The 21,846-nt window shown below is 43.4% G+C and overlaps 1 protein-coding gene across 1 annotated transcript; it reads left to right on the top strand.

Moving 5' to 3' along the window:
- The first annotated feature begins 336 nt into the window (after positions 1–336).
- Positions 337–18,021, top strand: KIF3A (kinesin family member 3A). The gene is made up of 17 exons (XM_009702584.1): positions 337–614; positions 1,950–2,094; positions 2,339–2,423; positions 2,906–3,011; positions 3,787–3,926; positions 4,854–5,051; positions 5,442–5,616; positions 6,924–7,025; positions 10,612–10,620; positions 12,218–12,374; positions 13,264–13,444; positions 13,766–13,876; positions 14,662–14,787; positions 15,933–15,986; positions 16,132–16,200; positions 16,414–16,538; positions 17,076–18,021. Exons 1-17 carry the CDS (start codon positions 437–439, stop codon positions 17,122–17,124), a joined length of 2,010 nt encoding a protein of 669 aa, XP_009700886.1. The 5' UTR covers positions 337–436; the 3' UTR covers positions 17,125–18,021.
- Positions 18,022–21,846: the final 3,825 nt, after the last annotated feature.

Genomic DNA, 21,846 nt, shown 5'->3' with positions numbered 1-21,846 from the left:
ACTTTCAGCAAACTGCTTGTGGACTGCTTACAAGCATGAAATTGTTTCTTGAAGAAAATCTTAGATGATATTGAATGTGAAATTCTCAAGTTTTACTCAATCAGTTTCCACATTAGCAAACAGAAGAAGATTGCATTGACTGAATAAGTGTATATTATATTCTCAGCTTTAATTATAAACCAATTCTGATTTTAAGTCCCCTGAGTTCATGATCCTATGGAGATGTATGGATCTACTTGAGTTGATTCAATAACATTTGTGCTTAAACACACAGCTATGTTAACAGTAGCGTCACAGAGTCACATTTTTCTTCTTTTTTTAATAATTATAGATCAACAAGCCTGAGAAGCTGGACAAGCCAGAGAGCTGTGATAATGTTAAGGTGGTTGTTCGATGCCGGCCTCTTAATGAACGAGAGAAAGCTACGGGCTACAAGATGGCAGTCAACGTAGATGAAATGAGAGGAACTATAACTGTTCATAAAACAGACTCATCCAATGAGCCTCCCAAGACATTTACGTTTGACACAGTGTTTGGACCAGAGAGTAAACAGCTGGATGTCTATAATTTAACTGCAAGACCTATTATTGACTCTGTCCTAGAAGGATACAATGGTAAGTCCCTTGTTATTTTAAGTCAAGGATCCCATCTCCTATTCGGTGCATTGTTAGAGTGCCTGCTGATCTTATTTAAGGGAGTTTTGCCTTCTGAGGGCTATAGCCCTGTATTGTTTCTGTTGTGGCCTCTAACTTAAAATAGCCTAAAGGTACTTGCTGTTCTGAGTAGTCAGTGATTGTATCTACTGTGATCATTAACGGTGGGAGATCGGTGATGAACAAGACACAGCTGAGGTCAGATAGCTGTAGGTTTTTATTCTGTATCTTCTGTTTGCAAAAGATACACATTTTGTGTTGTTATCAGAATTCTCAGTGGCTCTTCACTATACAATTTCAGTAACCAGGCAGCTGCCGCGGTCCTGCAGTAACTAGGTATGCATACCAGACTTTTGCATATAACTGCTGCATTTTCTCCTCTAAACTTTGCTGTTTTAAACTAAGATGACTAGTTAAATACATCTGCCCTACCCCACAGATGATCTGTTGCTTCCTACAGCTGGGAAGAGTATGACCATGATTTGTGTGTGTGTGTGTCTGTTATGCATGTAAATGTGTTGCGTAAAGGAAAGCAGATGCTGGTAAGGCAGCAAATTACTGCTTTCCATAACAGTATGCTATGAACAGCAACAGATTACGAAGTTTCTAAAGGTTTGTAAAATGCCTAATAAGCTTGTGTGCTAATACGCCCAGGTTTCAGCTGATTATAGTTCAGCTTTTCTGAATTGTAATGTCAGTGGCTTCACAATCAAAACTTGAGTTTTCGGCAGTGCTAGGCTAAGCTTAGGAACCAGTATATTTCTGGAGTACCAGGGTCTGGGATCTCAGCAAATTTTCCGGATGTCCTGTTCAGGCTGATTACCTAGTCCAAATTGTAGCTGCTTCTGCAGGTTCAGAACTGGGCTGATGCCATGGCCTGTGTTGCAGAAGCCTCACGCTGTTTCTGCTGTGGCTTAGCGCACTATCAATAGTTGATTTTGCAGTTGGTATATAATGATCTTCCTCTAATTGGCCATGTTATTAATTGGGCTTGCCTTAATTATTTGTGTGTGAGACCTAAGTGTACTAGCATTCCATATTTTAATCACTCTGCACAGTTAAAACTGACTTTTTCTTAGATATCTTGCAGGCTGAATAAAACAGTGGGTCAGCCCTGTTTGCTGTGACTGTCTAGCATTTCTGTTGCTCCTAGCCTTGTACAGTGTCCACTGGAGCGAGTGGAAGATTTCGACTCCATAAAAATAGAGGTGTTTAGTGCTGTTGGGCTAAGAAGGGATGAAGCAAAACTGCAGTTAGCAACTTCTTAGAGTTTGTTCATATCTTCTGATCCTTCAGGTACTATTTTTGCGTATGGTCAGACTGGAACAGGCAAAACTTTCACCATGGAAGGGGTCCGAGCAGTTCCTGAGCTCAGAGGCATCATTCCCAATTCCTTTGCCCATATATTTGGTCACATTGCCAAGGCAGAGGGGGATACAAGGTAAACAGCTTCTCTTCACTGCCTCTGTCTTTTGCGTGTCTGTCTGTAGTAGGAGCCTGACCTTGACAATGGCAACTGAAACGGTACCTCTGGCCCTAGCTGAAAGACTCCTACTTAGGCAGTTCTTGATGGGCTAGCAGGATTGTGTTGGTATATCGCTACGTTTTCTTTGCACTCTGTGATTGGGTTTGTTGGACTTTAGCAAATGTCTTACTAAGAAAGCTACCCAGCTCTTTGTCTTCAGGTTTTTAGTTCGCGTGTCTTACCTGGAAATTTACAATGAAGAAGTGCGGGACCTGCTAGGAAAAGACCAGACACAGAGATTAGAGGTGAGTCTGCTGTTCTGAACCTGATGTTTGTTTTGAATCAGTGAGCAATACTATATTTTAAAGACTAGAGAAGCACTTGAAGGGAAGCGGGAGGTTGAGGTCCTCAGCACCTGAGCTATTTCCTTTAAGATACAGTAGCTGGATATCACTACTGACTTCTCTGAATCTTTTTCCATTTGGTCAGCTGCATAGTGAGAAACTGGCTGTTCCATCGGAGTCACTTTTGTGCCTGCAGGTCTATCCCAAAGGTCCCCTAGAAATTAGAGACTGAGATTTGAAGTCACTATTTGCCACTGGGGAAACCAGCAGAATGTTGTCTTGCATGAGTCTTTATTCCTTAGCTACTCTGATTCTGAGTGTTGGAGTGTTTTATGTGCAAACCAGAACCTCAAGGAGTAAATCACTGTATTATTACAGTACCACTGAAAATTTGCTGTCGGGGATCTCCTAAGGATGCTCTAGCTAAACTGTTTCTCTCTTAGGTTAAAGAGAGACCTGATGTGGGAGTTTATATCAAAGACCTTTCAGCTTATGTTGTAAACAATGCAGATGATATGGACAGAATCATGACTCTGGGCCACAAGAACCGTACGTAGCCTTGCTGTGGGCAGGTGTATCATGCAAGCACATCAAAGGTGTGGTTATGAGACCGCAGTAAGAGATCCTAGTCCTAATACTGGAAAGATTGTTCAGCTGAGCAGAGCAAAAAGGATACCTCCTCCCAACCCCCTTTTGTGCAGGGGCAGGTGAAGAAGGCTGTACCTCCTGCATCAGCCCGTGCCAGTGGGGGAAACAGCAAAGGGGAAGATGGAATGAGGGTGGTCAGCATTGTTGGAACTACTAGTGTGTGTCTTGGTCCTTTTCGCTCTTCAGTTCTGATCAGGATGAACAACAACTAGCCCTGTGCTGTGCTGTTGGTGGGAGGTGGTTCATGTTTTCTGGAACACTTCTTAGTTAAGCTCAGATCCTTTTATGACCCAAAGTTTTGACTACTGTTGCTCTTGGCATGGGTTGCTGTATTCTTATTTCTGAAAATATGGCTGTTTTCAGGGATCAGCTGTGAATGCTTTAGGCCACTGATCTTTGTAGCCTTAAAGAAACAGATGAGAACTACTGCTGCTCTTGGGATGGGAGTCTGTGGTTGGCTTAGAGCTACAACAGGCTCTAACACTTCTGCTAGTCCAGATTGGAAATGTGCGGCAACTTCAGTGCCCAAGAATTACAGTTTGCTGCTGAGTCTGAGCATTCATCTTCCATCTTCTGAAAAACAGGGTTGGGTAAAGAGATTTGAGAGCAAGAGGAGTGTTACAGGAGCACGTGATTCCTTATGAAGATGACATTTGCTTTTTCTCTTTGTTAAAAGGTTCTGTTGGTGCCACAAACATGAATGAGCACAGCTCTCGTTCGCACGCCATTTTCACTATCACTATTGAGTGCAGTGAGAAGGGGGTTGATGGAAACATGCACGTGCGCATGGGCAAACTGCATCTCGTTGATCTTGCTGTAAGTAGGACCAGCCAGGTCTACTGTAATGCATGCTGGGCATCGCTGCTCATGTATGCAGTGTTGAAGGCACAGTAAATGGCATGCCCCACGCCCAGACTTCTGGTTGACATTTGATTTCTGTGAAGTATTCACTTGGGGCCTTAAATCAGAGCTGTACCAGGAAGAGTCTTCAGTGTACCTAGAGCCTGTTCCAGTAAATAGAGCTCTCTTGCTTCTATAAATTAATCACTACATGGATAAACTATATTGGAAAGAGCTCTCTGGACAGTAGAACTGGGTCTTTGCAAGAGTGTGTGTGTTTGTGTTTCGTTTTTTTAAGAGGGTTGTGACCATGGAGTTTATCACTTGCAGGTTCCCTCCTTCTGTCACTCGCTTTGAACCAACATAGATGTGCTGGTAAAATGTCTTTAGCCCAAACTTTACGCTGGAGTATCTTTCCTTGGAGAAGATGCAAGAGAGGGGAGACTAAAGGCATTCCATGTCTGCATGTTAACTTTATTTATATGATGTATGTTTAGGTTGCTCTGTGAAACCCTTAAGAGTAATTGCAGTGCTGTGTTTCCTTCTTGATCTGCTGATAGGAAAGGCTGGAGATGGTGCTTAGCTGCTCCAGCTGAGGTGCCTCATAACTGCTGACTTCTCATAAATAACGCTTTTGTTCATGGGGACAAAATCTCCATTTTCCCCACTGCATTACTTTGAGCAATCCAGAATTTACTGGCACTGAAAGCTTCAGTTAGGACCTGTTTGACTTGTGTCTTTAACAATGTCTGAGGTACTTAGCCAGGTTCTCTAATAATGCATGAGGTAGGTAGTGACATTGCTGCTAGGAAGACTTCAGGTATAGTTGATCCTATTTGGAGGGAGAAGATGTATTGGAGGATCTGTTGTAACTCCTGCTTCTGCTTCTTGTTCCCTTTCCAGGGTTCTGAAAGACAGGCAAAAACTGGAGCCACGGGGCAGCGACTGAAGGAGGCTACTAAGATCAACCTCTCTCTTTCCACACTGGGGAATGTTATCTCTGCACTGGTGGATGGCAAGAGCACCCATGTGCCCTACCGTAACTCCAAACTTACACGGCTCCTTCAGGATTCTCTGGGGGGCAACTCCAAAACCATGATGGTAAGCTGAGAGATGCCCTTTCCAGTGCCAGCTGTCGAGCTGCATTTTTGCAGGGGCAGCGTAGTGACTTTGCAATGAGAACATCCTGGCATTTAGCTCTTTTTCAGAGCTGTTTGCAGCTTAGAGAACCTTCTGTGTGCATCTTTTTCTGTCTTTTTCTCTTTGCCTCTGTACAGATGAGGTTCTAAACACAGTGCAAATGTACACATGTGCATAAGATCAAATAGAAGCTGTGCTTGGCTAGGCAAAAGCAGCTTTGGTGAAGCAGCAGGAAAGCTTGGGAGAGAGTAACAGTGTGAGATTGGCAGAGCTGGGGACGGGTCCCTGAAATTACTTGTTCTGGGCTCTGGCGCTCTGTTCTCCATTAACTTGGTCTTCCATGTGTCACAGTGTGCAAACATTGGACCGGCAGACTACAACTATGATGAGACTATCAGCACTCTCAGGTATGCAAACCGAGCCAAGAATATCAAGAACAAGGCCAGGATTAATGAAGATCCCAAGGATGCTTTGCTCCGCCAGTTTCAAAAAGAAATTGAAGAACTTAAGAAAAAACTGGAGGAAGGTGAGATTCTCCTTCCTCCTAGCATTTCTCTGTATACCGATGCTCCTTCTGTTGGAGCGTGAGCATTCTTTGCTATTTGAAGATGTATCATGCGAGTTTGGTAGCTGATGCGGGCCAGTGTCCTGGCTTCGTTTGCCCTGCTGGGTCCCAGGAGAGGTGTCCCAAGGGCAGTGTGGCGGTGGCCCGGCGGGCACGGGGCTTTGCCCGCTAGGTGGCACTTGGCACCAGGGTAAGCGATGGCTTCTGGGCCCTGTTAGGTGTGCCCGGGCTTGCCCGGTCAGCAGGAGGGCTCTGGGCATGGCTGGACACAGAGTAGGGAATTAAAATGGCCTGTAACAAAAGGTCAAATGCTTCCCCTGTTTGAGGAGGAGGGATGCATTTTTCAGGAGAAAAATGAACCAAACTTGTGGAGCTAGAACTGGATCTGGCTTTCAAACACTGCCTAGAGAAACAAGAAGCTGCTTTAAGCCCTGTAACTTCATGGCCTTGTGACACTTATTCCATCAACATCAAAGGACTGCCAGAGGGATGCTTACTAAACAGTGACCTTGGCCCAGCATCTCTGGAGAGAGATGCTCACAGCACAGAACAGCTGTGGCAGTAACTCCAACATGGCTTGCTGTTTGGAGTCTGCCCCGTTCAGGAGAAGCAAGAAATGGTCAGTAACGCTTTCTTCAAGGGCTGGGAGCTGGGTATAGCTGTTTGTTCCCTGGCGGGCCGAGGGTGGCTTCTTAAATTTTAGACTCTAAGCTACAGAACAAGCAGCCTTATGTTTGCTAACATTACTGGAAAGCCAGGATGTTAAATGTTGGATTTTATTCAGTTGGGTTTCCAAACTCAGCCTGAAACATGAGCATTGTGTCTGCAATGGCAACAATGATAAATGTCCAGTTTCACGAATGTTTTTCTCAATTAACAGCCATCTAGATTCATGTATATGGGTGTCTGATTTAAGTAGCAAGTCTGTGTGAACTTAGTTCATCTAAGCATTTTCTCTGGGGAGATCCTGCTGGGAGAACTTTGTAGCTTAATGCTTCAGCAGTGCAAGGATGCGTTTTCCCATGAAAAGCATCCACTTGCGCTTTAACATATACACACTGACTTAACAGCGTTAAATTGCTTATCGTGACTTTCCTTAAGTTTCCTAAGCCATGGCAAACTGTCTGTCTGCTCAACAGTTAATGACTTCTGCAGTGCTTGTAAGCTGATGTTGGACACTGGTGGGTTTGGCCAAATGCTGCTGTCACAGTAACAAGCTGGTATGAGGTGAAGGAAAGCACATCAAAAAGCACACTTTTCTGTTCTAGGGGAAGAGATATCTGGTTCCGAGACGAGTGATTCTGAAGAGGAGGATGAAGATGACGATGGGGAGATCGGAGAGGATGGGGAGAAGCGGAAGAAACGGCGGGGTAAGGCAGTAGAGATTCCTGTCAGTGCCACTGGTCTCTTCTTATCCAGGAGCTGGTGTCAAAAACCGTAGCCAGAGCCAGGCGGGAAAAAGTGGAGTTGTAGAGCTGCCCTACTGCCGCTGCAATTATCATGCCTCTCCTAGAAACGAAGCGATTTGGTGCCGTCTCCGTAGATGTACAACTCTGAACCCGTGTAGTATCTGCTTCCACTTGGGTAGTTGTGCTTGTGGTAACATCATCTCTTGTGGTGGCTCCCTGGTTGCCGCAAGGTGGCTGTGTATGGCTTCTGACTGGTGGTGTGGAACTTCCCCTGCTCCATGGAGGTGGGAGGAAGAAGGCAGCAGAGATCAATGGTAGGCAGATGTGGTTTTTATAACCATGGGAATGATTGGAGGGGAATTTTGGCTGTGGTTTAGGCAAAGGATTCATCTGTCTTATGGATAACTGACTCTTCTGGTGTCCTATTTTATGCTGATAGAGGGAAAACTTGACCTTTGGGTGTCTTTGTGCAAGCTGAAAAGCTGAATGGGAGCTGCATGTCCCTTTTTTGGGAGCATTCTGGAAATCCCATGGTGAAGTTTGCGTTTGTCCTACATCAGTGTTAAACTACTGCATACCATCTAAACCCCAATTTTTTTTTGCTGAACCTAGAACTGCAGGTCACTGAGTACCGTGGGATGCTGTGGCTTCCAGGGAGCTTGCTATGCCCCTAGAACATCTCTAATGTTTCTTCATGTGGAGTAGAGAAGTCAAGCCCAGTGCTGCACCTCAACTTCCAGCTTCTCTAGTAAACTAATTTTGACATTCAAACTGCCTTCTTGTCCTGAAGCACCCACATCTGTTAAAAAAATTCTGTTAAAGCATTCCTACTTTAGATGCACTCTCTTCATTTTCGTATCTGTCCAAGTAGAGTTGTAAATGACCTTTGTTACGCCTTTGGTGATAGTTGTAACAATTTTGGTTTTCACCTTTTGGTAATTTCTAGAAGCAAAATGATTGACCACTGTCTACATCAAGAACCAAGTCCTGCCCAAATCTCCTCCAAAGAGGAGACCACCTTCAAAATGCTGCTTTTGAAAGGAGTAGAGGGGCGAGTAACTGACTTACTCAACTTCCAAACAAGCCGCTGTAGTTAAGTTCCCAAAGTAAGGGTGCTGCTTAGCAGGAGTACACCCAGGAACTGTCCCTGTGTAAGCTGATTCTGCCTTCTAGAGGGAAAAGTGCACGTTGTCATGTGCATAAGACTGGAAAGGACTCCTGGTCACTGAATCCTCTGCTACTGCAGATATCCACAGCCTTCTCCACTATGATCTGATTTTCTGTGCTGTTGTTGCTTGAAATGGAAGCTGCCTTGGCATGTTGTTTTAAGCTGTAGGCTGGTTAAGATGGGTTTTAACTGAAGTGTCTTTCTGAGCATGCTATTTTTGTGCTGGGAAATGGTGGCTTTGCAAGCTGAGTCTGGGAGGGATCCTAGCAAATGCTTCCTAATGGGAACTTGTGCCTTTTTGAACTAGGTTGCTGGTTCTTCTGGGTTTCTTTCCTTTAGAACTAACTTCCCATCTGCATGTTTCTTCCTCTCTGGGTTTTTCTGTGGGACGCATTTCTGTTTTCCAGGCAGTAGCAGCAGCAGTAGTTCAGACTCCACATGCTCTGTCATAGAGAAACCTCTGGATAAGTCCTTCACTAGTGAGTGGGAGCTCTTAAGTCCTTTAAGCTTTGGCCTTTCCATAATCTGCACACTCCATTTTGCAATGCCGCACTTTCCCCTGCTATGTCTGTTGGAAAGATAAACCTGAACTTTTAACTCTGCTAAAGCATGCCTTTCCTTTGCTGCTTCCATGCTTGAAACAGTTGTTCGGTGTACACATTGTTAGCCAGATATGTGAGAGAATAGGAAGCAATTTAGTATGCTGCTTGAACAAGATTTAAAGACAATTGAGAAATAATAGGTTAAAAAAGACAGTTTGCAACGTCCGTGTTAAACACTCCCCCTAAAATACCAGGAAAAAGTCTGAGCTAACTTTTTAATGGGAGTTGCTACAATATGAGTTCATGAAAAGGACAGCTAGACAGGTGAAATGGGTTGTGCTGTGTTACATTGGACTCTGGCTTCCCAAAATTAGTTTTGGAGAAAATGAATGGAACAGTCAATCAATCAACGCGAGATTTATACTTGCGAAGAAAACATGGTAACGCTTGGTTGATTGGCTTTATTTTGGCAGATGATTAAAAAAAAAAAGTCCTCGGTTGGTGGTTGGGGTTTAACTGCCCCATGACATTAAGTTCTTGATCATTGTGGGGCTTAGTTCCTCTGAACAAGGAATCTAGATTTTGATCTAGCAGTGAGGAAAGTCTGGTCTGCTCTGGTCAGAGAGAGGGCTCGGTGCCTTTAAAAACTCTACAGTCACTGAAGAAATAAGTCACATCTCAGGACTTGGCTTGTAAGGACTTCACCTGCTGTTGTGGTTATCCTGTATAGATGCAGTCCACTCTCCTCCCTGTGTGGAGAGAGTCTGGAAAGTATTGCTATATAGTTCAATCACACTTACACTAGTTATGTTAGTGGAAAGCATCAGCTCAGAGGAATTGTGGTAGTGGGGTAAGAAGGATCACAACCTAAGGGAGACCTTTGGGTCATACAATGGTAGGCTTGGAATCTGCTTGCTTCAAACTTGCTCTTTCAAAGCTTGCTTGAAACCCGAGTATTTTATTTGGATGAGGACAGTTAATAGCAAACTGCTGACGTGACAGTGGGTGGATGAGTCCATCTCCTGCAAGTTTGGAGACAGCTCTGTTGTGGAAGTCGCGCTGGGCTTTTGGTGATTAGGATAAGCGTGGCTCTGTGTGGTTTGGGATATTAACTGTCCTCAAGCGTGGCCCTTTTGCATGTGGTGTCTTTCATTATCCCTTTCTTGTTCTGCCTTTTTTGCTGCACTTGCTTGAATAACCAAGACTGGCTATATACCTCTATGGAAGCATCAGTTACTGCAAATTAACCTACTAATACCCTGTGTAATTAAATGAAGAAATCTTGTGCTGAGACTCCCTATGTGCAACTGTCATGTATCTTGCAAAGAATTGGCTTGGAAACTTGCTTAAAACTTAAAACAAGTCGTCTTTGTGCTAATATTTTACAGGTAATATAACAGAATTGGCTATCCTGAGCTGGGGCAGGGGCTGGGGGGGGAGCATTAAGTCTCCTATTGAAGAAGAAATCTACCCTCTTAAATTGTTTCTTAGGGCATGATCTTTGCGGCAGGCTCATAATGTTACATTTAAATTCTGCATTGCATTGAATGGGCAGAAGAATGCAAGAGTGAGCTGAAGATTATCCTGGATATGCAAAGCACTCTGAAGTACAGAAACTTTCTCTGCTTTAGCGTAAAATCGTAATGCATTAATGTTTGCTCTAATGGAGTTTTTTTAGTGATGATTATCCTGTGTTTTCTACTCTAGAAATTAAGGTTTGTTTTGATGCTGATGATCTTTGTCCAAAATGATCAAAGCAATAATATATTTTTCTTTCCTCCTCTTTTTACGCATATGCTGCCTCTGCGATTTGCTTTCTGCTTCCTCTTAATGCAAGATCAAGCAGGTTGGTGTAATTGATTTCCACCTCCTTATAATACAATTGCAGAGCTTGTGAAACAGTCTTGCAACTTGGTTTGGTTCACCTCTTTCTCCTAAACTGAGAATATATAGGGCTGTGTACTAACAGTAAGAAGCCTTTATCTGGCTTATCTCTTTTTATATGATGATCTTGGTATAGCACTTTCAGAAAGCTTCTTACTCAGACTCATTAGTGAGAGATTTTTTTTCACCACAGATCCAGAAATAAGTGCTTATTATCAGATTCCAAAGTTTAGCAGATGGAAACTAAGACATTGCTGCTGTGCTGAAGTCCTTACCTTGCCACAAAACTAATTATATTCTCTTGTGTGCATGAACAAACATGCAGACAGATATGGACATATGGGCATGCATGTTTACAAATACAGTGCATTTTATCTGTCTGCTAGAGGTCATATATGTCTATAAATAAAGCTGAATGCCACAAAGACTGGAGGGAAGGGAAGCCTTTTATTGAACATGAGCTTTCTTGAGCATGTTCTGACCATATGCATTATCACTGTGAAAAACAGTCCCTTGACAGTCGATGGCTTCTGTGAGTTTCTAGGCATCTGGATTCTATGGGATGCGTCGGTGGGGTTATGTCTGGAGAAGAGCAAAACAAGAAAATGAAGGATTGATGGGTGAATAAAGGGAGATATAGGAGAGTTGTAGGTTTGAGGAAGTGCTCATAGGCTGGGCTCTCGCTCACTCCAAGGATCTCGTGTTCATCTACCTCAGGCATTCTTGGGATTACAATGAAAGTTGACTCAAGACTTGTGGAGTGACTTTGGAGGGCAGTAGCCTCACACTTTGTTTCAAGACTACAGGTGTTCGGAAGCATCCCTTCAGGCTGATAGGTTCAGTGAGTTGCTCTGGCCACTTCCTTTGTAATTCCCTATGAAATGTGTCTGGTTTGCTGTAGTAGTATGTTGTAAAGACAGTTGATAAGGCACAGCAAACCTCAGTGCTTTCAAATCTGTGGGTAGTCACTGTTACATAGACTGAATACCATCAAAAAGTTTCTTTAATTGCCTGTTTTTCATATGGCTGCTCTGAAAGTCACTAGTCTCTGTATTTTCATAGTAGTGCATTCTTAAAATACTTACGTGCTCACTTTGCGATAGGTAAGCCCCTAAGTAGGACACTGAACAAGGGGTGTAGTGGGGATGCTAATCAGAAATTCGAGTGTGTAACTCTTGGTAGCTTAGGTCTTGTAGCTGTAGGTCAAGGCAGTCTTCTGTTTTCCTTCACTTGGTCTAATCTACAGAGTTAGATAATGTGAGTTTTCAGCTCAGAGTTCTTTTTAGGTCTTCTTAGGCAGTGTTCCTTCTCCAAGTGCTCTTCATAAGTTTTCCATTTTGGGGACACTATAGTGTTGGCTATATAGCATTCCTTCGCTGTAGGAACTGGTGACAGCTGGACAATGTTAAAATGGGATTTGAAAGTGAGTTGTGCCCAGCTTGGAGCTGACATCTAATTAAATGAATTTTTGTTAAATGAAGTATTTAATCTGAACTTGGAAAAAAAAATGCTGTGGTACAGAGGCTCTTATTTTTCTGTTTTCCCTATCTCTTCCAAAGGCAAAAAGAAAGTTTCCCCTGATAAGATGGTCGAGATGCAAGCAAAGATTGAAGAGGAGAGAAAAGCTCTTGAAACTAAGCTTGATATGGAAGAGGAAGAAAGAAATAAAGCCAGAGCTGAGCTGGAGAAGAGAGAAAAAGACTTGCTTAAAGCTCAGTGAGTACCCTGCTCTGAGCAGTTTGTGTGGTCATGTGGGTTTTTCCTTTCTTAATCTACAACTCGGTTACGGTATCTGGAGATGCATGGTGAGGTGCCTGTCAAACTTAGTATAAACTGAACATCAACTCATGCTATTAAACTGAAAGAGGAGCTTACTCTGCTTTCAGAGTTTAGTGCAGATACAAAAGACAAACTTTATCGTTTTGCCACTTCTTTCTTCTCTTAACTTTAGTTGTGCAAGATAGCCTAGAAACATAAATGAATCCTCCAAATGCTGGAGACCTGTGAAGAGCAGCAGTACAGTTGTACTGCTTGGTCAGTGGGTAATAGCTGTGTAGCAAACCAGGTTTTCTGCGGCACGCTGTCACGAGCATGTCATTTTGGGTGCAGGGGTTCTCCACTCTGGAGCTGAAAAGCTGCTGAGATGGCACTGGCCCATGCAAATAGGACAGGCCTGCTGCCAGAGGCTGCTCCAAGAGCAGCCAGCATTCCTGGTTTGCATCTCAGCTGCCCTGCTTTCATCTCTGTTCACTCGCTTCCATTTCTGCAGCTGCCTTGGAGCATCGCTGTGCTGGCAGGGCCCTCGGGGAGGCGGTGCCTTGGGTAGCCTGGTGATATTACCAGTGCCTTGCAGCCCCTCACAGAGGGGACTTGCAGCAGGAGAGACTTCTCTGCTGACCTGGTTTCGCTTGCGGGAAAGCGATGGGAGCTGAGGCTCAGGGAACTCCCTGCATTCACTTGCACTGCCTCACCCTTGCTTAAACCTTTGGCAGCAAGACAAGTTTTTCCAGCCCCATGAATGTTGTCTGGACTGTAAAACTGAGCTGGACCTGCTGCCTTGTGAGCACTGTAGGACAGGAAGTTTCACGCTTACCTGTCTCTCTAGACAAGAGCACCAATCCCTACTGGAGAAACTGTCTGCATTGGAGAAGAAGGTGATTGTGGGAGGCGTGGACTTGCTGGCAAAAGCAGAGGAACAAGAGAAGCTTCTAGAAGAATCAAATATGGAACTGGAAGAACGAAGGAAGAGAGCAGAACAGCTTCGGAAGGAGCTTGAGGAGAAGGAGGTGGGGTTGTATGCTGTAGCTGTCTGAAAACAGCAATGGTGGGACACACCACGTTGTGTGCCTTGGCATGGCTCACGTGGATGAAATGTGGCTCTACTCTGAAAGCACAGCAGAAGCTAACTGCTTCAGAGGCCACGGCAGTGCTCAGCTCTGGGACTGTGTGATCACTGTGGGTCTGAGCCAGCCTGGCTAAGCCAGGTCTCCGTGCCCTTGGCAAATACTTCGTTTTGTTCGAGTAGTTTCTCCTCTTGTTCATACTGTTGCAGAGAGTTTCTTTGATTATGTTAATGTGTGGATGTCTGTGCTGAATGTTGCACGTAGCAAGAACGCTTGGACATCGAGGAGAAGTACACCAGCCTCCAGGAAGAAGCACAGGGGAAAACCAAAAAGCTGAAGAAAGTTTGGACCATGCTTATGGCTGCAAAATCAGAGGTTAGTATCTGAAGTCCTCAACCTGTGATCATGCGAGGGACTATAGCTGGGAAGGGTAAGCCATCAGCTTTGTACGACTGGAAAAAGTGCTGCGTGTTTAGAAATGTCTTTCTGTGCTGTCCATTTGGGTCATGTAATTCAAAAAGATCTAAGTCTGGTGTCACAGCTTCCTTCACAGGGGCATGTTGTAGAGCTTTTCCCCACGCCAGGATGAGAAGAGGGTATGTGTGAGACCCTGAGATACTCAGAACTTCACAGAAAAACACTAGTTATTTCTGAAACAAAATAGGTTGTTTGCTGACAGCCCAGTCTCCTGCTTTGCAGCAGTTCAAATGCTCCTCTGCTCTTAGCTGGCTGTCCTTTCTACCTGTTGCTCTCATTATCTCTTCCTCAGTCACTGGATCAGTGTGTCCTTTGGCTGGTATCTGGAGTTCCTGTTTCATGAAAAGTGCATTTTGTCTTTGGGATCAGAGATTTTCCTTGAAATCTTGCCAAGGATATAACTTGTCTGCACACTCTTCATCTGCTCTTAGCTGGTGCAGAGCTTGGACTGGCAGAAGGCCAGTTTCGTTTCTGTGAAACTGAGAACTTAATGCTCCTTTCAGCCATCTCTGAGCTGGAATGCTTCCAAAAGTTTATTCTTCAGAGATAAATATTCTAGTACTTATAACCAGAGTTTGTTTTAATTTCCCAAAACCCTTGTATAGGCAGAAGACTGTTCTTTTAGGCTGTTACCATGTCTTAAGCTAACTCTGATGCCTCGCAAATGCCTGATTTGTCTTCAGATGGCAGATCTGCAACAAGAGCATCAGAGAGAGATTGAAGGATTGCTAGAGAATATTCGACAGCTGAGCAGGGAGCTTCGTCTTCAGATGCTTATTATAGATAACTTCATTCCTCAGGACTACCAGGTAAAGACAAAGAGCCTAAGCCTGTGATGTAGGATTGTGCTGTGCATGCTGAGCCCTCTGGCTTTTATTCTGTCCAACAAATGCAACGAGTTGTCATCTTTTCTCTTCATGAGGTATTCACAGTGAGCTGAATGACACCTGTCTATTAAGTTGGAGCACAAAGGAGTCAGTGCATATTGCTGTGAGCTTTTCTTTGCTGTGGCTCAGCTGAGCAGGTGCAACTCAGTTGCATTCATGTGTTTGTGCCCTTATCTGAATTGTTAGAACCAGGGGATGTTAAAATAGGAAAAGATGCTTTTGTCAAGTGACTCTTGTAATGTGGTGAACTTCTGCTTGAAGTTGACTTGGAAGAAGATCAGAGTTGGTGGGTTGGGTGCATTTGGCTCCAAAACCAGCACAATGATGTGAATAACGAATGCAGAATGGCTTTGTTGTATTTCTCAGGGGTTTTGATAACTCTGGCTACAATTCTGTGGTTATGGAATCTGTTTTAGGGAAGTGTATAATATGTCAGGGGTTGTAAGCAGAGTGATATACTAACCTCAGTTCTCTTGCAGCATATTTTCCTAACTTTAAAAAAAAAAAAACAAAACACATTCACCATGTGTTTAACTGGTGAATTCACTGTGTGCCTATGCTCTGGGTTTGTTCAAAAGCTCTTTTTTCCACTGTGCTTGAAGTTGTGCTTGGTAATGTCTGATATTAATATGAAGTGGTAAGACTGAACTTGGAACTCTTCACATGTTTTCTTTGTGACCCCAATATCCAGAAAATTTGTGACGAGCTTAAATATGATGCACGCTATTTAATAGAAAACATAAAAGTTACTTCCCTTAATCTTTCTTTTTTTTCCACATTACGATGTGTGTTTATTGCTATCCTGATGGCATTGGCATGATAGAAAATCCATGCTTTAGTGGGAACTCCAATGCATATGATTTGGGAGTGGTATTTTTCTCTTCTGTAGTCTTCCAAGTGTAAATAGGAGTTTTTGAACAGGACAGCCACGTCATGTTCAAAACAACTTGGAATGGTCAAGACTTCTTAAGCAGCTTGTCCCAGCCTTTAGGGATGTATGTTCTGGAAAATGCATCTGGAGGGTAAATTGTGCAAGTCTGTAACAATTACTGTTTTAATTTTTCTAGGAAATGATTGAAAACTATGTTCACTGGAATGAAGACATTGGAGAATGGCAGCTGGTAAGCTAGCCGACTGGCTCGTGTACAAGCTAATGTTAGCACGGGCTTCTGAGGAGTTTAATTGAGCCCAGAAGTAAATTGATAAAGCTGTAGTTGGTTTTTCTGTGCACAATAGACTTTACAAACAGACCTTTGTTTCTTTCAGAAATGTGTTGCATATACAGGAAATAATATGAGGAAACAGACACCTGTCCTGGATAAAAAAGAAAAAGATGTGAGTGACTCTTTATAAGCATGTGTTGAACTGCATAGGTCTAAGTTCTGCTGCCTGTGTCTGCTACTGCATGTTTGTGGGGAAACTGTCCAATTTCAGTTTCTCCTCTTTTGAAGAGATGAGTCTTTCTAGGGTTGATCAGTGTATAAAATGATTCTGATGTTTTTGTTTTGTGGGGTTTTCTTTGTTTTGTGTGGTTTTTTTTTTTTTTAGCCCTTTGAAGTGGACCTTTCCCATGTTTACTTAGCTTACACTGAAGAAAGCTTGAGGCAATCTCTGATGAAGCTGGAGAGGCCGAGGACTTCAAAAGGAAGATCCAGGCCCAAGACGGGTAGAAGGTGAAGAACTTTGGAGTATCTATATGTAGTGGGGGATTTATCCAGGGGAAGGCTTAAGTTTGTGCATGCAAATTCACTGTAAGGTTTCAAATATTTGCTTAATGACAAGACAAAATGCTAAAATTTTGCATGGTCCAAGGTTTACTGGTGTCACGTGTGACAGAACTAAGCTGAAATCTCTACTACAGTAAAATCTTGTCCAGAAAGACTTGTCTGGGGACTCTTCTGATGCCCTTTTGCTGCAGCCCCCTCTTCCAGCTTCTTGCTTTTATTTTATGGTGTCCTGTGGTTCAGTTTAACATCTGACACAGTGACAGTGCATGTACTGTTATTACTGGAAAGTAATGTGTTGTTGGGGGAGATTTCAACATGGGTTTTCTTGGTTGTTTTTGGTTGGCTGGTTCTGACAAATGTTTGTGGACAAGTACCATTGTGTAGTTTCTACTTGAAACGTGACTGGTCCCTGTCTTTCCTGGACAGCATAATGATGTGTGTGTGGTGTTATTTTCTTCCCTTTCCTTTCTGCTCTCCAAACAGAAAACGTTCGACAAAACCAGGAGCCGTCATTGACTCTCTGCTGCAGTAGGTGTGACCCATTCAGAATTGCTGTAAAAATCAGTGAGTGTATCAGATTTGGCCAGAATATGGAATTCAAGAGATGGCACGGTTTGACATGGCTATAAAATCCATGCCTTGCTGGTATGGAGCTTTATTTTAAAAAAAAAGTATTTTTCCTTAGTTGCCTGTATATTGTATGTTATATTAACATAATATTAAACTGGTATATATGATGGTTGTGAAATTCCATGTGTTAAACGTGTTGTGCAGGGAAACTATTGTTGGCAATCCTTGTTGAAATGTATAGAAAATAAGGGTTCTAGATGTGTGTTTCAGTGCTAGACGTGTTAGCTCAAAACGGTTGATGAAATCCTAAAATTTAAGGCTGGTAAATCTAATCTATGCCCTGCTTTGCACATAACTGGCAGCTTTCACTATTGTCCTCTGTTGCACTGATCTGTATTTGAAAGTGGTTGCTGCAAACCTTTAAAAGCATCAAACCCTTTTATTTAAATGTTCCTCACTGTGGCTATTAACCGGATCATACTGTGTATCAGATACACAGTCCTCTTCCCTTCATTTGCTGTCTTGCTGCACAGAGAAAGTAGTTGGGTAGGAGAAATGTGAGTTACAAAAGTCTGAGACTTCTGGGAAGGGACCATGCTCCGTTGAAGTGCATCGAAAAACAAGGGTGTCTAAGTAGTGCTTTTGTTTTTGTCTCTTTTCGTGTCATCTGCTGGCACTGTGGAGAATGAGGCCTTTGATGCAAAGGCAAAAGAGAGATTTTCTTCCCTCCTTTTAAAGCTGTGTTGCAGCATTGCTTTGGCTGCTTTTTATGCTTCTGAGCTGGAATTTTTTAAATGTATGTGAATTGTTTTGTAATCTGAACAGCAGAGATTATTTAAGGGGCATGCTATAACTCTAGGACTTGGCTTCGGCCTTGGGACTGTGAGCATCGTGGCTCCATTTTCTCATCCCTGGCTACAAGGGCACTGGATGAATTTGAGGGTGAGGATGAATTTGACTCTGATATCAAAACAGGCATAAATTGCCCAGTTTTCCCAGGACAGTAACATCCCCTGAAATAGCTGATGCTGTTTGTGTTCCTGTGTAGACTGTATCATCTCGGGTTTCTGGCTATGCTCTGATAAGAGGGGGAAAAAAAATTCTGGTCTCCGATAATAACCATTTATTTGTGGTGGCTGCTCTTTTTCTTTGATATTTATGCTGCTAATAGACACATATCACTTTAATACATTGCTGTTGCGTCACAGGGAAAATGCATCTCCTCTGGATTGTGTGGGCTCTATAACTCGTGCTGGAGTACATCAGCTGTAGGCGTCTTAACAGCTCCTGTGCCAGGGTGCTGGTAATTAGCTGTACCTTCTGTGTAATTGTAGTGTTACCTAGAGGTTTAAAAAGCTGTGATTTCTAACAGGAGAAATCGAGTCCTTAAGCATGACAGAAAGAACAAGACAGCTCGTTAGGTGTCCTGAGTTCTTGCTAGTAGCCACGTTTGCAGTTACTAGAATGTTCTTGTGAAGTACTTAGTTAAAAGTTGATAGCCTTTCCTTACTATCATGATGCTTAACTGGATGTACCTTGTGGCTCTGTAACAGGTCTGTAACAGGACCTATAATAGTTAAAACTGATCTTATAAAGGCATATTTTGCCTTGGAGATATATTCAGTGCTGTTCTAAATGAGTTGTAAGCTTTTCCCTGTTTTTAAATGTGTTTTTCATGATTATGACCTAGAAGAACATACTGCCCTCTGTTTTGGAGGGGAGGGAGTGTCACCTAAGTTCATACAGGATCTGGCTTTGTCACCTAAGTTCATGCAAGATACAAATATGAACACTGACATATGTCGTCTTTAGCCTAGTGCTTAGAGGTAAATACTCAGAATTTTTGTCAATCCAAGCTGTGATTTGGTTTTGCTCTCGAGGAGCTGACCTTACTTTGAATGTGCTTAGATAGAGTTGGGTTATTTTGTGTTACGTACTTCTCATCAAACAAGATAGACTGGAAATGGCATACATGCTGTTTTGTCTTAGGCCTTATGTCAGTTCTGAGGCCAGGCAGATAGGTGCATAGTTTTGGCCTGTACTAGTTCTCAGAACCAGGGATAACTGTTGTATTTCCCTTTTGTGTTACGTCTTCTTGAGCCAAGATTTGTTGAATGACCTGTTTAAGGGAATTTCTCCTGAACTGTGCTTTCAAAAAGACCATTGAAAATTCTTTTACCTGGCAGACATCAGTGGCTTAAAGATACCACTGTGAACCATGACACTGCACTTAAAGTATTTAAAACTTAACTGTAAAGGCATATGCTTTACGATTTAATTAATGTTACAGTCTTGCTGCTGAAAACAATAGTACTCTACATATTTAAATGAGCCTTGGGGCAGAGAAAACACTTAGTAAATAGTTGCTTGCACACCTTTGTAATTGGCAGATTGGAGAAACTGGTTGTAATCTCCTGTGTCAGGGGCTTGGAGGACAGATTATCTGCTCTTACAAGAGGACTTTAAATAAAGTGGAACACTGTCGTGGTCATGATGATCTATTGGCTTGGCTTACCTTTTAACTGGTGTGTTTTGTTGAAGCTCTGGGAACTTTCTTTTAAAACCAGGGAGTCTGGCTTGCACGTGGGCCTTCTCTATAGCCCTGGACAATCTGTGAATGTCTAATGGGTCCATAACATGTTTTAATGAGGAAGGGCTTTGGTTTGTATGTTTGTTGTGGGTTTTTTTTAAGAGCTTAATACAACCGTTCTCATCCCAGGTCAGTAGTATATGCTCTATAATATTAATCAAAAATCATATTTCCATAATATATATAGTGTGTTCATCTTTGCATCTTGCTGCCAGAAAATTCCCCTCATTCTAGAACATTGACCTTAACATTGAGGGTTTTGACGCTTTATGTTGTTTAATGTTGTGTAAATGAATTATTTCATATTTAACTTGTTCCTAATCCTTGCTTTAAGAGGAGGGGAAAATGGTCGTTAGTGCCTTTCACTGACTACGCTGTCTACACGTGTCCGGCTTACACCGTTCTCAACAGTTCTGCTTAGCCAGTCCTGTGTATAGAGAAACTGCTACTCTGTTTGTATAATTTGTCTTCCTATTTATTGGTTTTCTAACTCTCTTATTTCTGATTATTCTTTGTTTTATGATTAAACTTTATTCATTACACTGTATATATCAGTACTGTGTCCCTGGAGCATGTTCATACCATGAAATAAAATTCTTGATTCCTAGTTCCACCTCTGTACATGTTTTTCAAATAACTTTTTACATCCAGCATCTTTCTAACTCGGTTGAGTCGGAAGAGATGTTAGGAAGGGTAGCTGAGATCGTCTGTATAGTTCCGGTACACAGCACTCACTGGAGAGGTTAGAGAAGTGAGTGTCGGGTGCATGGGGACCCTTGTTGCTGAGCTCCAGGGCAGCGGGCAGCAAGCTTTTGTGGAAGAGGCAGAGAGGGCAGAACAAGAGGATGCTTTGCAAGGCTCCGGAGGAGATCAGTGGGATGAGGCTGGTACATGGATGGGGAGGTGTGCCCCGAGGAGCCCCGTGTCCTCTGCTGGGGCTGTCCTGGAGCTGCCCTCGGGGAAGAGGAGAGCCCACCAAAACGGTGGGTGCTGCCTGTGTTCAGCACCTGTGCGCTGCACAGGTGGTACAGCGGAGGGGGAGAAGGCTTTTTCACACTGTTGGGGCTGTAAGTGTCCTCGTGCTACATGGCAAGCCTGTCGCACCCTGTATTTGTGTAGGTGGTGTGAATTTACCTGCAGTAATTGGAAATGTTTGACTCTGCTGCATAAGCTGTATTGGTCTGCAGTGCGTTTCTTCCTCTGGAAGACATTTCAGCCTGCTCGTGCAGTAGGTAACAGGTTTTTTGTGGTCTGCTAACTTTGCAGCTCCCCTGAGTACTGTGACTCAGCTGATGCACAAACCAAGTCCTGGGACTTTCCAAAGCACTCTCCCACGCTGTGCCAAAGTAAGCTGCAAAATGGTAGGCACCTAAATACCTGCGAGATGCCAGGCCCTTCTTGCTAGAGAGGCTTTAACCACCGCCCAGCTCTGCCCCAGGCTACAGTCATCCCTTCAACAGGGAAGTTTTGCTCCCTGTTGCTGTTTCGTTTTGCTGCTGTTGCTGCTGGAGCCTCTTTATTCCTGGGCCACAAAGGGCTATGCCATATATAAGTGGCATATATGAAAATATGTGGTTAGGAGAGAAATAAAAGCTATAAATAGACTGTAAAGTGAAGCGAGAACTAAGGGGCTGCTTAGCTATGGACCTAGCATCTCCCTCTGCAGCTCTAGCACAGGCTTCCCAGTTCATGGCTTTCAGAAGCGGGCCCTGCTTGTGGCCTGGCTCCTCTTGAGCTTTTTCCTCTGCTTAGACCGGCTTTCCTGGTGTTCGTACAAGCCTTAATCCCTCAGCACGGCACGTTCTTCGTCTGGGCAACTCTTGCCAGCATGGCCCTTGTGCTGGTGGCCTCTGGACTCTGTTCACTGTAGCCCTGTGTATTTCTTGCAGCTCATATGGCAAAGTTACCAAAAGGACTTCTGACTTCATGGTTTTAAACCCCCTTATTTCTAAAGCCCCAGTTCCATCTGGGAGTCTGGCTCAGCTCGCTGGAGCCAGCACCATCATCCTGTGCCCTGGTTTCCAACCCAGTCACAAACTTGTCCCTTTCCAACAACATGGATAGAAAATACCCAGCCTTTCTTCCCGGCTCGGC

This window comes from Cariama cristata, unplaced genomic scaffold (genome assembly GCF_000690535.1).
Source record: "Cariama cristata isolate BGI_N322 unplaced genomic scaffold, ASM69053v1 scaffold24746, whole genome shotgun sequence".
In the NCBI taxonomy this organism is placed as follows: domain Eukaryota; kingdom Metazoa; phylum Chordata; class Aves; order Cariamiformes; family Cariamidae; genus Cariama; species Cariama cristata.
Note: the sequence above shows the minus strand (reverse complement) of the source record. Positions and strands in the feature narration are given on the sequence as shown.

Bases quoted from the DNA above. Each gene is read 5' to 3' on its own strand.
- KIF3A (XM_009702584.1), top strand. From the start codon at position 437: ATGGCAGTCAACGTAGATGAAATGAGAGGAACTATAACTGTTCATAAA. The intron at 3,012-3,786 runs GTACGTAGCCTT...CTTTGTTAAAAG, and splicing joins GACTCTGGGCCACAAGAACC to GTTCTGTTGGTGCCACAAAC. The intron at 12,375-13,263 runs GTGAGTACCCTG...CTGTCTCTCTAG, and splicing joins AAAGACTTGCTTAAAGCTCA to ACAAGAGCACCAATCCCTAC.